At 45.0% G+C, this 15,650-nt stretch overlaps 1 protein-coding gene across 3 annotated transcripts in view; it reads left to right on the top strand.

The window, feature by feature from the left end:
- Window positions 1-12,055, top strand: part of LOC147904044 (uncharacterized) — a 65,110-nt gene extending 53,055 nt beyond the window's left edge. For all 3 annotated transcript variants that reach the window (XM_087370209.1, XM_087370203.1, XM_087370215.1), the window contains 3 exons: window positions 10,837-10,881; window positions 10,974-11,051; window positions 11,152-12,055. In XM_087370209.1, coding sequence (XP_087226335.1) covers window positions 10,837-10,881; window positions 10,974-11,051; window positions 11,152-11,214 — 186 coding nt within the window. In that variant the 3' untranslated portion in view covers window positions 11,215-12,055. The remainder of the gene's footprint in view (window positions 1-10,836; window positions 10,882-10,973; window positions 11,052-11,151) is intronic.
- The last annotated feature ends 3,595 nt before the right edge of the window (window positions 12,056-15,650 follow it).

The following is a 15,650-nucleotide window of genomic DNA, read 5'->3' as shown; positions in this document are numbered from 1 at the left end:
TCCTCTGCTGCAACATTCACTGCATCCAAGTCATCTACCTTGGCCTTGCCTTTGCCTTTGCTTCCACTGCCTGCATCCTTTGCCTCAGCCTTCTTGGCTTTCTGATCCCGTATAAACTTGAAGCACTTAGACTTCACATGTCCCTTCTTGCCACAATAAAAGCATTCAATATCCTTTTTGCCACGGGACTGACTGCGGGATTTGGACTTACTAGCAGATCTCCCCTTCTGCTGAGTCCTGCCTCTTTCCTGTACCTGCAAAGCATTTGAAGACTTGCTGCCCGCATTATTCTTCCTGCTCATCTCCTCCATGAGGAGAGAGCTCTCTACATCAGCATATATAAGAGTGACATTTGAATTAGACAGGGTGGTCTTGAAAGTGTCCCAACTCTCAGGGAGGATACACAACAAGAAAGTAGCCTTGAACTCCTCATCAAGGTTTAACCCCTGTGCAATCAGCTGTGTAAAGATGGCATTGAACTCACTCAAGTGTGAGGTCATAGCTGTACCTTCCTTCATGCGAAGATCAACCAGCTTCTTCAACCAGTACACCTTACTGGCTGAACTCTTTTGGGCATACAACTCTGCTAGCCTCTGCCATACGCCATAAGAGGTCTTTTCAGCCTGAACATTATACACAAGAGAATCACTGAGAGTAAGCATGATAGCAGCCCTCGCGGACAAATCTAGCTCCTCCCACTCATCATCTGACATCCCCGATGGCTTGACACCCTTCACCCTTATGGGCTTAGAAATCTTCTTAAGCAGAAGTACATTCAAACACTGTTCTGCCCATAATGCATAATTGTGTGCCCCTTCCAACTTCTTTATGTTCAGAATTGATGATTCACTTCCCCCTGATGCCATATCAGATAAGGAAAGTACCTGACTCCCTGTAAGTAAAAAAAGACTGAATAAAATTCTGATTTCTCAGAAAAACCTGCTCTATCAAGAGCCAGGAGCACTCACAATAGTGCTGTTTTTACTGTCAAAAAATCTGCAGCAAAACAGAAAATATTTCCCTCCAGTTACTGTATTTTCTGACACACTGTACCGTGCTCAAATAGGCATAAAACAGTAATTTCAGAATGCTGCAGCTGTTCCACAAGTGCTTTAACAGTGCATCATCAGCTGACGAAGCACAAAACACTGCTGTCCTGATCACTTCTCCCACCTCAGATGAGGTATTGCACTTGTCATACACTGTTTTGTTCACTGAAAAAGAAGCTCCAGACTCTTCAGCCTGTCACAAACCTGCAACAGAAAATGGGACAAATCCCAAGCAATCACCCTTCTGCCAAGGGGATAAAAGGCATCTGAAGGTCTCAAAACAGTAACCCAAGTGCTCTAAAGCAAAATCTAGGCAAAAGCCCCTTGATTTGACACCTGTACCAAGTGAAAAACACCTCAACACTGAGGTAGCATACAAAATGCAGCGCTCTCCTGGCACTTTCACCTGACAATGCAATGTATAAACAGCCCTGTGTACACAATAACAACACAGATCCCAACGTACAAACACTGAAGAGAAAATCTTTTGAGCACTGTCAACGATGGACAATTAGGGACCGAGTAAACTCGATGTGCCCTGGCGAAGCGTGGCTCAACTGAGATTTTCAAAGGTGTCGTACACAAAATGTGACCTGCAGAAATGTTACTGAATACACTGCGGAAACAAGACCAATGTGGGCTCCCTGGCTCCACACTGCCTCAAGGCATACACTGCATAAGCTTCCAGGCAAAAGCCCTTTGAAAATGTCACCCAAAGGCTGAGATTTGCACTCAGCAAAAGCATACAAAATCCTCTGCAAAATCAAGGCATTACCTTCCCGAAACAAGATAACTGTGCAACCACCACACACTGTGGTACTAGTCACCTCAAGCACGAGGGACAAGAGTGTACTTGCTGTACCTCAAAAAAAAAAACACAGTTTGAAGGATTGAACAGCCGGGAATGCTCTCTCTTTGCCTTCTTTCCTCAAAGAAAAAGTGCTGTACTTGCTGTACCTGTGTACTGGCAGCACTGTACCTGCTGTACCTATGTACGGGTGCAGGGTACGGAATCCCAGAACTGAGAGAGGAAATTTTTTTTTTTCGAAATGCCCTTCTCTGATGCTGTTCCCTGTACGTACGGCGGCGTCCGTACAGTACGGACGCCTGTACAGACTCCGTACGGCGGTACGAACGGCCGTACGTCCATACACGCGCCGCCCTGTTTGATCCTGAGGCTGTAGCAGCTAGCAGCAGCTAGCTGCTGTTGTTGCAGCTGCTGGCGCTGCTTGGCGCCGCCCTGCGCTGCCGCTGCAGCTGTCCCGCGCCGCCCTGTCCTAACGCAGGCTACTGGCACTGTTCCGCGCCGCCCTGCCCTGCCCGCAGACCCGCTACAGCCTGCGCTACCCCGCTGTCGCTGTCCGCGCTACGCCCTCGCCGCCCCGCGTTGCTGTCCCGCGCTGCAGCCCTAGCTGCTTGCGCAATGCCAAGGGCACAAGTCCCGAGGGGGGGTAGAGGGAGAGGTAGGCAGGGGTAGGGAGGAAGTGAGGCTGGCTCTGATACCAGTTGAAAGAGGGAGAAGTACAATCGAGAAGAGAGTGAGAGAGAGGGGTGACACTAAAGATGCGGGTGTGAAGTGATGAGCCACACCACAAACTCTTAAGTTTTATTAGGATTAGGTTTTTTTCACCCTATGACTGTCTTAAGACAGTCATAGGTGTCATATCTTTAAAAAAGGGGTGGCAATGTGCCTTTACCCCAACAGGTAGGTGCGCCCCTCGAAGGAGCTGCTGAAGGTAGTTCGGTGCTGAGCCAACGGGTTCCCGTGTGCTTGTAGCAGGGTCGCCTTGTCGATCAGAGAAGGCTGGCTGCTTGTGCGCGCTAGGAGTTTGGAAGGAGGTAGTCGATGTTGAAGTCATTTAGCAGCTCTCCTGCAACCTTGGTCTGGGTTGTAGGTTGATGGGCCGCCTTGCTGGACGTAGCTGATTGCCTTATGCAGCTCGTTGAGGCCGTGTTGCTATAGATAGGCTCTCGGTCAAAGGAGCTTTGTTTGAGCCATGAGCTTGCAGATAGGCTGTTGATGGCCTCTCAATCAATAGAAATCTTTTTCTCTCTCAAATCTCTCATAGTGAACTCTGAAGGAGGATCTCTCACAATATGAAAAATCACTCTCTCACGGAAGAATGAACTCTCAAGAAAATGAATGGATGGAAATTCCTCTTTCATGAACGGAACTTTCTCACAAAGAAAACATAAGTTCTCTCAACGGAAGAGAACACTCCAGAACTCTCAATCACTCTCTCACACTCTCACAAGAATCACAATGCCTCAGCGGAAGGCTAGGGAGCTCTGATACCATGACAAAATATGAAGAGGGGAGAGGAGAAGAGTGGAAATGAGGAGACAGGGCACAGCTAGAGAGCACACCACAAATGACTAACTGTACACTAGATTTAGTTGAAAAATAGAATATATACAAACCCTTTTAGGGTTAGGGTTAGGGGATCTAACCCTTTCCTTTATAGCACTCTATAAGGTTAGTGCTATGCACATATGATCACGTGATGGTGCTATGCACACATGATCACATGATGTTGAGCGTGAACTCTCAACACCTACACCCTGTTGGGAGCTTGGTCAAGGGATAGGCGTGAGGATTGAGCTTGCCCCTCTGCCATGGACAGCGGGTATTTGGTTTTTGGGATTCCTTTTGTTTGCATTTCTTGCTTTGGAGCATTTTGTAGTGCATGTTTGGTGTTTTGCAGTCCTTTTTTGTCTCTCTCAAGTTCTAGTAAGCACCTAGAGGCAAGGGTGTTCCTGGAAGAGGCCTGAGGAAAGTGTGGATGCATGTGATAGCCTTGAGGCTGCTTTGAGCATAGTTTGCTAGAGGATTGGATGCATGAATGCCTTTCAGTTACGGTACACACTCTAATGGCCATATGGGCGACCATGCAGGGATCCTCTCGAGCAGCCTCCTCCAGGAGAGTTACTTTTCTCAGGGATTGGAGAGACTCTCCCTTCCTTGCTGAGACTTCTATAGGGTCGAGTTGGCATTTTCAGCCTCAGCCTTGGTTTCTTTCTACCTCATTTTTCTAAGGTGTTTTTATTACATGCTTAGCATGATGTATTTCCGCTCAAAGCTTGCTCTAGCGAGTTTCCTTTTTACTTAATAGAAGTCTCTTTTTTGCCAAAAAAAAAAGAATGCCTTTCAGTTGGATCAGTTCAGAAGTGAATGCCAAAGATTGCCTTGCTACTGGTATTCTAGTGGTGCACTTGGATCAGATGCCCAGAAGATAGATAGAGGATTTGCAGAGAGGAACAGTGTAGGGTGAACCCTTGTTGCAAAGCATTTTCCATTCAGAACCATTAAATAAATACTGAAAGGGGCACCAAGGCATTTGGGGCTAGTGGGCGTATGGTGTACTGTTTTTCATTGAGCAGGGGCATTCTAGCCGCACCTTTATTGTTGTTGAAGTTTGTTTCTAAGTATTGCTATGTGGTTGAAGTGACTAAAGCTTGCATTGTGGCTATTTATGAGGTTTATGTTTGAGTAGAAGAAGATCATTGCCCTTTTGTTTGTTGAAGGCCGGTTACAGTTAAGTTATTGGATTTATAATTTGATGTTAGTTAAGCTAACATATCTAGGGTTCTCTAGCTTATGGGTCAATCACAAATTTAGGACGACACGTCTCGCTAGTTATTTTGTGGATGTGCTGGTTATTTTCAATCAGCTCTTCAATTGTGTGTCCCGTTCTCTTCATCTCTTTACTAGTGATGTTAGAGACAAGTTCTTGAAGCAGTCCCACAAAAAAGACACACGAGTGAACATTTAAAGGTGATCAAAGAGTGAAAGCTGAAGGTCCCGCCTTTTTATTTCTTCAGGGGATTTCCCTTCTCTTTCTTCAGTTTATGTCAGAGAAGGCTCTAGTTTATGGGTCAATAACAAATTTAGGACGATACGTCTCGCTAGTTATGATTCAGCATGTCATTACAAAACCCTCAATCTCTTCTATACTTTTGTGGACATGCAGGTTATTTTCAACCAGCTCTTTAATTGTGTGTCCTGTTCTCTCCATCTCTTTTCTAGTGATGTTGGAGACAAGTTCTTGAAGCAGTACCACAAAAAATACACACGAGTGAACTTTTAGAGGCGATCAAAGAGTGAAACCTGAAGCTCCCGCCTTTCTATTTCTTCAATGGATTTTCCTTCTCTTTCTTCAGTATATGTCAAAATAAGTAAACTCCTAACTGGGCCTACATTTTGGTTCGGTGCACTTGGATCACAGGGTGCAGTTTGCATTTCAGTTCCAAGGTCTTTTCTACCCATTGTTATTGCACATGGTGTCTGCCAGGGCATAGCGGATCCTCCTCGTCCCGGGGTCAGATATGTTGACAAGAGGGGGAGAGGGCGACACAAGAAGAGACTTGGGGGGACTACTCATGCTAGGAAACTTAGTACATCAATGATTGGGCCTTGGATAGAGGTGGTTGTGTTAGGAAACTTAGTGATGTACTACAGAATTAGTTCATTAAATTACCCTTGGGGTGATTTGGGTTTAGGATAATTAAAGGTCAAAAGAGTGCTAGTTAGACCTTAGGTATTAGGTTGGACGGTAGACTACTCGTAATGTTATGTTATGGATAGTGGTTATAGATTTTTTAAGAGCCACATGATGAGGTATTACCCCACCCACACACATCCATCGTGGATGAAGCAGTGCCACATGACACTATTTTACTTGTCTAACTCCATGTGTCACACAAGCAAAGCAATCACCATGTCACTCAATCTAGGATAGCCAATGAGATTCAAGCATGACATCTATCGGTGAGGCGGCTTCACTCTCACACCTCCTTGCCTCCTCAGTTAGGGTCTGCTATATGTTGAGTTTTTTGTGTGTACAAAGAATGCTATATCTTGGGTTCATTGTGCGTTTACAGTTAAGTGGTTACTCTTTCCTTGCTTGTATAAAATACCAAAGTAAAAAGGAACGGAGGTAATTGCATTAAAAAGAGGGCAAACTTGAGGAAATCAACTTGCAAGAGTTTTGCTTTTTCATTTACCAGGTTTTTTGCAAACAAGAACATAAATTAATCAAAGCCTGGGAACCTCTTCCACTAGGCAACTAGGAATGGATAGGAGGGTCTCGGTGGAGAGAGACTCGTGTAGGCATTGGTGCTCAGAAGGGATGAAACCCGTTATAGAGCACTGACTTCAGCCAACCTACGCGGTCTACCTCCGTCGAACAAGTGCCGCGATCACCCCCTTTAGTTGTGCCCTCGGGCCGACGAACATGGAGGGAAGATGACACCAAGTTGTAAAAACTCCAAGTCAAAGTTCCAGTCGACCATTCATTTGATCATAATTATAGAGTTCTCCATTTATTTAATTACGGTCAAAGAGTTATTTTCATTGGTCAAAGTATTGACTTCGGTCAAAGATACTTAACCTCGATTAGATAAGCCTTACCTTGGTTAGGGAGATTTGGCTCAAGCCAAGAGGGTTAACTACGGTCAACTAGAGCATTTCAGACCTGACTTCGAAGTTCGGTCAGAGAGTGTTGGTTTCGGCCAACAAGATTTGGATATAGCCAAGGAGGTTTGTCTACAGTCAACCAAGTTATTTATGACTTCGGTTGGAGAGTTTTGGGTTTAATTAAGGCACCTTGACCCTCAGTCAAAGCCCCTTAATTACAGTCAAAAGATTTGACCTCGGTCAACCAGAGGATGTTTAATGTTAATGCGCACATGTGTTTAGTGGGGACGCCCACAATGACTAGGTATAGTCTAAAGTTTACTTTGCTTGCAAAAGCACTAACGATTAATGGATGCCATGGCTATGCACATTTAATTAATTGTTGCAGGTACCAAGGAGGGTTGAAAACCAAGTGCTATGGAGCTTAGCAAGCAATCAGGAGGTGCCCGTGTGATCAAGTGCTACTTAGGCTCTAGAGTTTACCCTTTGAGGCATGTAACTAAGTTTTAGTCTAGGATTATGACATGTGGCATGTTTTCAAGAACGTGAGCTGAGAGCTCTTACGCAAGATTTTTAATGAGCAGCCTGTGTGCTGAATTTTTGTACTCCAATTCTTTCAAGTTAAAGACCTTCGGGCAGGTCTAGCCCGATTGTTGTCCTTGGGCCCTAGTGTGTGCAGAGTGAGAAGCTGAGAGAGAGAGCGCTTTGATTAACCAGATATAAATAATCGCAAGCGTGCAGACCTGAGCCATGGGTCTTTATTTCGTGTTTGATTTGTGCAACCTTGTTGGTTTGAGAAAGGACAGTCTCTTGTTGCTTTTTGTGCTTGAACCATAGTAAGGGCAAATCTCTAATTTTTTTAGAGCAAGCATAAAATTGTTCATACATTTCAGTTATATTTCCTCTTCGGAGGCCCGCTATATTTTCTCCCTCTGATTCTCTTACTCACATCCACAGCATCACGAGTCCGAGAACATATCTCTCGAGAAGAGAAGGAAGAACGGGACCAATAGCTTCTCATTTCTCGACTCCGACCAGCGGGGGGAGAAAAGAAGAGACTTCCACCTCGAGCCAAGCCTTCCTTTCTGGGGAAGTTCTACTTCACACGGTACGATGGTAAGCAGGAACCCTTGGACGGAATTCGTGAAATATCTTCGATCACGGTTCTTGCCACTCCAGTATGTGGACAGGCCCTAGAGTCAGTACTATGAGCTACACTAGGGAGACACCGAGATGGTGAATCGTTATGCCAATAAATTCACTCAGGTGTTATACAGCCGCAACTGGAGGACAGTGAGAAGCTGATCAAACTTCTCCATGGGCTGCGTATAGACATCCAGTGGTATGTCAAAAGTTTCAGGCCACGGGATTGTGTGTGTATACGAGCTTGCTCAGAATTTTGAGCTCATGCACAAGGGTCAAGGATCCAAGCAGGTCAACAGTAAGAAGTCCCAAGATTCCACACCAAGTGATGGTGGGAATGGGCAGCAGAAGAAGAGTTGGATGGCAACGGCTATGGCGGGTACGTGGATAAAGTTACACGCACACTCTATTCCAAGGAGAATCGATGCTTCCATTGTCATGTGCCGTGCCATATTAAGGAAGATTGCTTGTATTACCAGAAGCTTCTAGCAGCAGGAGCTGCATCAAGTGGTTAAATAGCCTCAAAAACCTCAGTATTCATCGAGGAGTATCGAGGAGCTTGATGAACAACAGACTACAGGAACAACCTCAGTAGTCATCTAGGAGCTTGAAGCTCAGCAGAACGGGAAGCCTCGTCAGTTTCCCAATATCTTTTAGTTTTATGGACAGGTTGGTGGTCAGAAGGTTCCTTATCTTGGCAGATTCAGGCAGTTTTGAGGACATCATCTCCACCAAAGCAGCTCAGAAGGCTCAGTTGCCTCTTACGCCAACGGAACCAATGACCGTGAATGGTGCATTTCCAAGGCAATAGATAGAGAGCAACGTGCAAGTAGCTTCAGTCACTCTAAAGATCTCACGATGGGTACACAATCAGCCACTCAGGGTCGCACCTACTCAAGCCGTGGACTTCATCTTGGGAGCACAATGGTGGCACAAGTTCGAAGTCCGACTAGATTATCAGTACCACGGCTGGGATGTCAAAATCCGAGGTAATGGGTCCAAGTTCATCTATTGGATTAAGGGTGTTCCACTTCGACCTTTGATATCAATCATCCAAGGGGTTCGAGACCAGCGCTAGCACAACACAGTATTACAGCAGGATATGGTCTTCCAGCAAGAAACAGGGTTACAACAAGATCAGGATGCCTCTCTCAAACCCAGTCTTCATATGTGCCCATCAGCAGTATGCACCGAGGAACACCACATGGAGCATCATCTTGGAGCATAAACCCACAGTACTTGTTCTTACCCAAAGTTAGCAACAGATCTAGGCATTCAGTACCCGCAGATCAGGATTCATGAGCTTAGCAACCATTTCCAGATTCATGAACCAAGTATTCAGATCAGGAGTTATCAGCTAGGTATACCACAGCCAGTCACCTCCTTCAGCATGACAGGAGGCCACTTTTGTAAAATGGTTTGAGTTTCGGTAGAAGGGGATGTCACGGGCATCAACAGCCCGTGGCATGCTGAGCTGCCACGTGGGCTACCCTGTCAGCATGCAGCAGCCACGTGGACTGCCACACAGGCAGCCACGTCAGCCGGCTACCACATGGACCACCACGCAAGCAGCAGCCAGCTCAGCAGTATAGTGCAGGCACCCTTGCTGTCAGGTGGTGCCGCATCAGCAGCCACGTGGCAGGTTGGGACAGACAACTGGTCGACCAACTCCCTGCCTGGTCATTGGGCAGCAGTAGGCTGGTCAGTCCACTTCCAGGCACAAGGGGACCTATAAAAGGCAGCCCCCTCGGCCTTCATTCCTCATCCCCACCTCAGGCCTTCCAGCCTTCAGTGAAGCAGCACCTAGGCCTCCCTGTAGCAGCCCAGCAGGGTAGCCTCAGCCTCTTCAGGGATTTAGTGCTCCTCTAGGTAGTCTAGTTCTTTCCAGTTATGCAGTGAAGGTTTGAGCCCCTCCATACAGTTGTATTCTGCCCTTTGGGCATTCATACATTTCAGTTATATTTCCTCTTCGGAGGCCTGCTATATTCTCTCCCTCTGATTCTCTTACTCACATCCACAGCATCACTTGTGTATTGAGTGCATCATCTATCAGTTCCAGTTAGTGTTGAGCAGGAGAGAGTGAGTTAGTCTATCTCCCGCTACATGCATGCTCCAGGTATGTTTCTACTGTAAACGAGGTCCATGGAACCCCCGTCGTCCTCATACTGGGCTCTCAGATGGGTCAGTGACCTATTCTAACAAAGAGGACATCCAGCTTGTCTTATGTTAGTTTTAAGTCTTTCTAGAAGAAATATATATTCACTCTGGCATCTTGGTGATCATGCCTATTATTATGTCTTTTAACAATTTAGCTTGTCATTCATCCCCGCTTGTCCAAGTCTTACCAATTCCTGGGAAGCATGGATCCTAACTTGACAGGCTTTTTAAGAATCTGCTGTTTTGACGTGGCTGTGTTTGATTTATCGAAACTCTTCCTGCAATGTCACTGCTGTACCTGATTCAGATATACCATGTAACTTTCATTTATGGATTTGGTGAGCTCTAATCAATGTGGAGGGGATTCTGGCATGCCTAACTTTCTTCCAGGCATCCTCAATTACTTCATGGTAACATTGCAATTTCTTCCTAGGAAAGATTAGGATTTACAGCTCAGCCCTTGAGAACAAGCTTATATACTTCAATTTCCCCTTTCTCTTCTTCATACCCAAATTTAGTTTGGGAGGGCAAAAGGGCATCTCATGTGAGGTGAGGGGGATCAGTGAGGGCAGTGAGCAATCACATGTGAGAGAGTGGAGGTGGTAAGTTCAATTCCTCCTTTTTCCTTTATGTACACTCTCTCATCGCATGTGAGAGAGATAAATTTACAGGCTCTTAACCATAGGCATAAAGGATTAATGTATTTACCCCTCCCCTCCATGAGGACAAATTAATGCCAAAATAGATGGCTCGTAGCCATAGATAATAAAGATCATCTTATAGTTTGAGAAGATTAACCTATGTAGAAGCATAGATTAGTTGGTCTTCTTGTTGGCCAAAACTAATGGATGAATTAGGTGAGACCCACTATGTAGGCGAATGGAGACACGCAGATGGTGTCCATGGAAGCGAATAGAGAGGATGGAACTTGTTGTGTATACCTGCGTCACAAAAGCATATTTACCTGATGAATGTACCAGTTTTGTGGTTTATTGGAAGCTGAGTTTTGATTGTGTTCATCAATTTGGTTCTAGCAGATCCTTGACTATGGCTGTCGATATTCTGACTCAGGTGAACAAATCTGTGGACAACATTGGCGCAAGAAGGCTGCATACGGTAAGGGGGTTCGAACCCTACATAATGAGGGTCATGTGCCACACTCTTTCTTGACAATCTTATTGATGATGGTGATTTTGAGTTTCCTGCAGGTCATTGAGAGGGTAGTGGAAGATATAAGTTTTCATGCCCCTGAGAGGACCGGGAGTAGATATATTATTGACAAAATGGTCTGTCTCTGAATTGAAGCAACCTTGATTTTCAGCTTTGCACATAATTTTTGGCATGGATTCGGATGCAGCTGTATTAAGATGGTATAATTTTGTGCAGAAAGTGAGGGATGCAGTTGGACACCTTTTGGCAAAGATGGATCTTTCAAAATTCGTCCTATGAGGACACGAGCCTACATCCAGGTCTGCTGGCCATTCACAAGTTCACGGAAGGGATCTTAGAGGGCATTGTCAGCTCCATCCCCATCTTGACAGAGCCATATCGACTTTGCCAGATGTGTCTCACCATCTCATCTGTCTTTGTAATCTTGTACATTAGCTGGTTGTCTTTAAAGCGTCAGTAAATGAGTCTCATCCCTACAAGAAAGTTATTACGTTCTGCCACATAGCCTATTCTAAATGGTCTACCTTGTTTAGAAGATTCATTGCATCTGGTTGAGCTACAGTAAACATATTCCTCTGCCATAATGATTGGGGTAGTTTGGATGTGTAATGTGGCCATTGGCGGAACTGCCACACGGGAGATCATTTAGGATTTAGTCCTAGGACTTAATAATTAATGGAAGAAGTAACTGAAGGCTTACTGGCCGAAGAATGATCACGATTGGTTTGCCATGCCTGGATCGTTTGATCAGAAAGTCTACTGAAGTGTCTACTTCATGATCCTATTTTAGGTTACTTCAAAAATGTGCATGTGTGTGTGTTATGAACGACTTATTCCTAAGAAAGAACACCTTTAGGCACTAAAGATCATCTTCTTTTTTGGGGATAAGCTGTAAGCAGTTGTGCTCTTTGATTTCAAAGAAAACCTTCTCAGAAGGGCTCCATGGTCTTTTTTTTAACCTGCCACTTGTAACTTTATTTGGGTTACCTCTGGTACTCAAGGCATGAGTGTTGGCAATGGAATTTGCATGCTACCAAGCACAGTTGTTTTTGGAGGGAGTTGACGTAATTTAGTGGGGTTCAGCATTTGAAGTATTGTTCAGTGGGGCATAGTTTTTTAAGGGTGCAAATAATATGAGACGTAGATACAAAAAATAAGAGTTATTACGTTTGAGTACCAAGCTCTATCCTTGAGTTATTTACAAAAACCTAAATGTTGAACTAAGTTATTGCGTTTGATTACCAAGAAATTTAGAAAGCTCAAATTAAATGGTTAGGTTATGATGATTTTCGTTTACGTAATGCTGGGGAATTTTTCAAGGCTCTAGTTTTTTCGTCACTCTTGGAACTGAGTTGTTTCTTTAAACAGATTTTACTTTTGTGGCTACATTCAAGAAATCTCCAATTCCCTCCCTTGGAATAGATTGTCTACTGACGATAACTTTCTCCACTGTCACCTTTTGCTATCTCATTCTCCCTTGAACCCCACTCGTAGCGTTCCTTGCCTCATGAGAACTCGAGAAGATAAGGGGGACAACAGTTAACTCAATTGAGCTAGGGATTGGATAGAATAGCTAGACTTAGCAAGCAATCCTTGCAAAAGAAACCATTGTGCAAAGCTAGCAAAACACCCAATAACTCAAAGGGTGAAAAAGAGTTGCATTGTGTGTCACTTACGACTCTGATCAAGCATGCATTGGACACCTTTCAACAATTAGCTGCATACCATTGGTTTGCAAAATTGACAATAAGCTTACACACAAAGCATCTTTCTGATTGGTGGTTGCTCAAATGGACTTAAATATCATTCATGCAAGAATACAACAGACAATTACAAAACTTTCCTCCAGGAATTGCAATAGAGTCATGCTTTTCGTCATAGTAAGATAAATGGCAACAATTCACCACAGATAATATGGCAACAATTCACCACAGGTTGTTCCTCCTCGCATTCCATGATGACTCTTACGAAGTTCGGCAAACTCAAAAGCACTATCGCATTTTGATTAAAAACTCTCTTTTCTCATAGCAGTTTTATATGAAAAAATTCTCTCCCCCCAGCCCCTCTTTGTCCGTCACCCCTCGTGCAACCGTCCGTCGCTCACCCACGCCCGTCGCGGGCTAGCCAACACCTCCCCTCCATCGCCGCTAGCCCCCCCATTGTAGCCAACCTCTCCCTCCGTCGTTGCCAACCTTTTCCTCTATCGCCCTCTAGCCGCGCCACCAATAGGCCCTCCCTCTAGCTTCGCCATTGCAAGGCATCGCCAGGCCTTCCCCTTCCCTTTATCTCCGCCACCCCCTAGCCCTCCCGCTCACCCCTCCTTGCTCCGCCAACTCCCTCTTTGCGCCTCCTAGCCTTCACCTTGACACCTTCCACATTCCCTCTGCCCACCCCCGTCCCTGGCAGCACACCCCTCCAAGAAACTGCCACGGGACAGCAAGGAGACCCTCGACCAAGTTGCTAGGTTGCTGCAGGAGATGTCGCCATGGTTTCTTGGCCCTGGAATAGGTCTCCTGGCCCTCGACTAGGTTGGGTTGTTGCAGGGGGGTGTTGACCTGGCTTCTTGGTCCTTGACTAGTTGTTGGGCTACAAGAAGCAACCCCTAGCTGCTATGGGCACCCCCCCTATTCACTGGCTGCTGCTGTGAGCAGCCACACCTGTGGTACACTCACAGGATCTGCAAGATACAAAGAAAAACAAAATGCATCAGTGAAAGAGGAGAACATAGGTGAAGTGGATAATTAGCAAAAAGCTGAAGACCAAAACAATCCACCCAATGGGAACAATGGGTAGTCGATAAGATCAAAAAACAAGAGGGGAGAAGGAATGCAAATATAGTCTCATTTGGGCAAAGGTGGAGAAAGTGGAAGACATGAATATAAAAGCTTGCATTACAACAATTAAGGAGGTGTTTAAATTACAGGATGCTGAGATTGAATACCTACAAAAGAAGGTAGGGGAAACCAAGGAGGATGAGCCCTCAAGTCTATGCCCTAAAATGCAAGATAACATGAAGAAATGGCAAGGAGAAAAGCAAACGAAATGGGCTAAGGAGATAACCCGATGAGAAAACTCGCTCCCTTTCTTCCAAGGTTAAGACGTTGGAAGTCCAAGTTGCCACCCTCAAAGAGGAGAACGAGAACCTGAAGGCAGGCGCACATTGGGAGGAAGGAGAGCTTCAGCCATCTCTAAAAGAGGAGCTGAACACTATCAAGGAACAAATGAAACAGTTCAATGATGCAAGAGGGATTTCAAAAAGCAAGATGCAAGGTCATAGATGGACTGAAATATGAGAATGAATAGCTGAAGAAAGAAATGGCAGCCTTACAAGCCACTATGCAAGGAAGACATGTTGAGATCACACAACAAATCATAAAGGGGGAAGCTCATATGCTCGCATGGAAAGATGTGCTAAAGAAAGGTACTATAGCACCCAAAAACGAGCTCATTTTTGAAGCACTTGAGGAAGAAAAGCGGCGGGGCAGCAAGGCTTTGAATGTGCTAGCTAGAGGCCTAACAGTAGGTGATAGTCCCATGTCAAATGCCAAAACCCTTTTTGACAAGATGGGAGTCAACCTTTAGCTTGGAGAGTCGGTAAGGTAGATGCACCAGCGAGGCCCTTGTAGTAAAGCTACAAACAACCAACACATATAGATCCACCCTCTTGAGTACACGAGCAACACTGAAGGGTATTAGGATATTTCTGGATGAAGATCTCACACTCCTACAGTAGGAGCATAGAAGGGATGGAAATGGTGAGGGTATTAGCGGCAAGACAAGAGGGGAAATGGGCAGCTTACAGAGGGCAGAAAGAGAAGTACAAGATGAAGGAGAAGGGGACATCACATGACGGTGTTTGAACAATGGGGAGAGAATGCAAAACAAACTGAAGATGGCAATGTGGAATTGCAATGGAGCCCTCGGGTCTGATCCAGGAGGTTTCTTGGAGACCTACACTGATAGAGACATGATCTTCTACACTGAGACACATGAGAGTCCAAAGAGAGGGCTGCCCACATTGATAGGATACACAATGATGGGAGTCAGCCCATAGGAGGGAACTATGGAGGAATAGTGGGGTACGAGGCTCTGGAGGTGTGGCCGTTATCTTCAAATCACATTTGAGGCCACTCCTCTCTGTTATATGAAGGAAGGAACATGCATGGCACATGTGGATTCGAGTTTAGCTACCAGATGCACGACCGATCTTCATTGTGGTGTGCTACTTTCCCCTAACACATCATCCTATGCATGGGAGAGGTCACTATAGAGGGAAACAACCCATATGAGACCATACACGATGACATCACAGAGCTCTCCAGGTAGGGTGATACTCTCCTCCTTGGTGACTTCAATGTAAAATAAATAAATAAATAATATATGCTAATCCAAATCAAGTAATCACACCCAAATTTTCATAATGTTCCAAAATGAGTTGTATTCCAAATTTTTCAATTCCATCAAAATAAACTCCAAATGTATTGAAACTGGGTATAATATTGATGTCATTCATCTATCCAAAAATTTGGTAGTATAAACAAACTTCATCCATTATAAAAGGATATATAAGCTGCTTCAAAGCATTCTTGCTCAAATCATCCCATTCAAATCCACCATAATGTCAAATGGGGGACACAATGCAACAAGACATATGCCTCTTCCCAAGATTGCAGCTTGTTGCTCATAGTTAGGGATCTCTATAATTCTTGAAAATC

Source organism: Dipteris shenzhenensis, chromosome 3 (genome assembly GCF_047967505.1).
Source record: "Dipteris shenzhenensis isolate YYH24624 ecotype China chromosome 3, Dip_SZ_1.0, whole genome shotgun sequence".
Taxonomy (NCBI): Eukaryota; Viridiplantae; Streptophyta; class Polypodiopsida; order Gleicheniales; family Dipteridaceae; genus Dipteris; species Dipteris shenzhenensis.
This window is presented reverse-complemented; position numbering and strand designations above follow the sequence as displayed.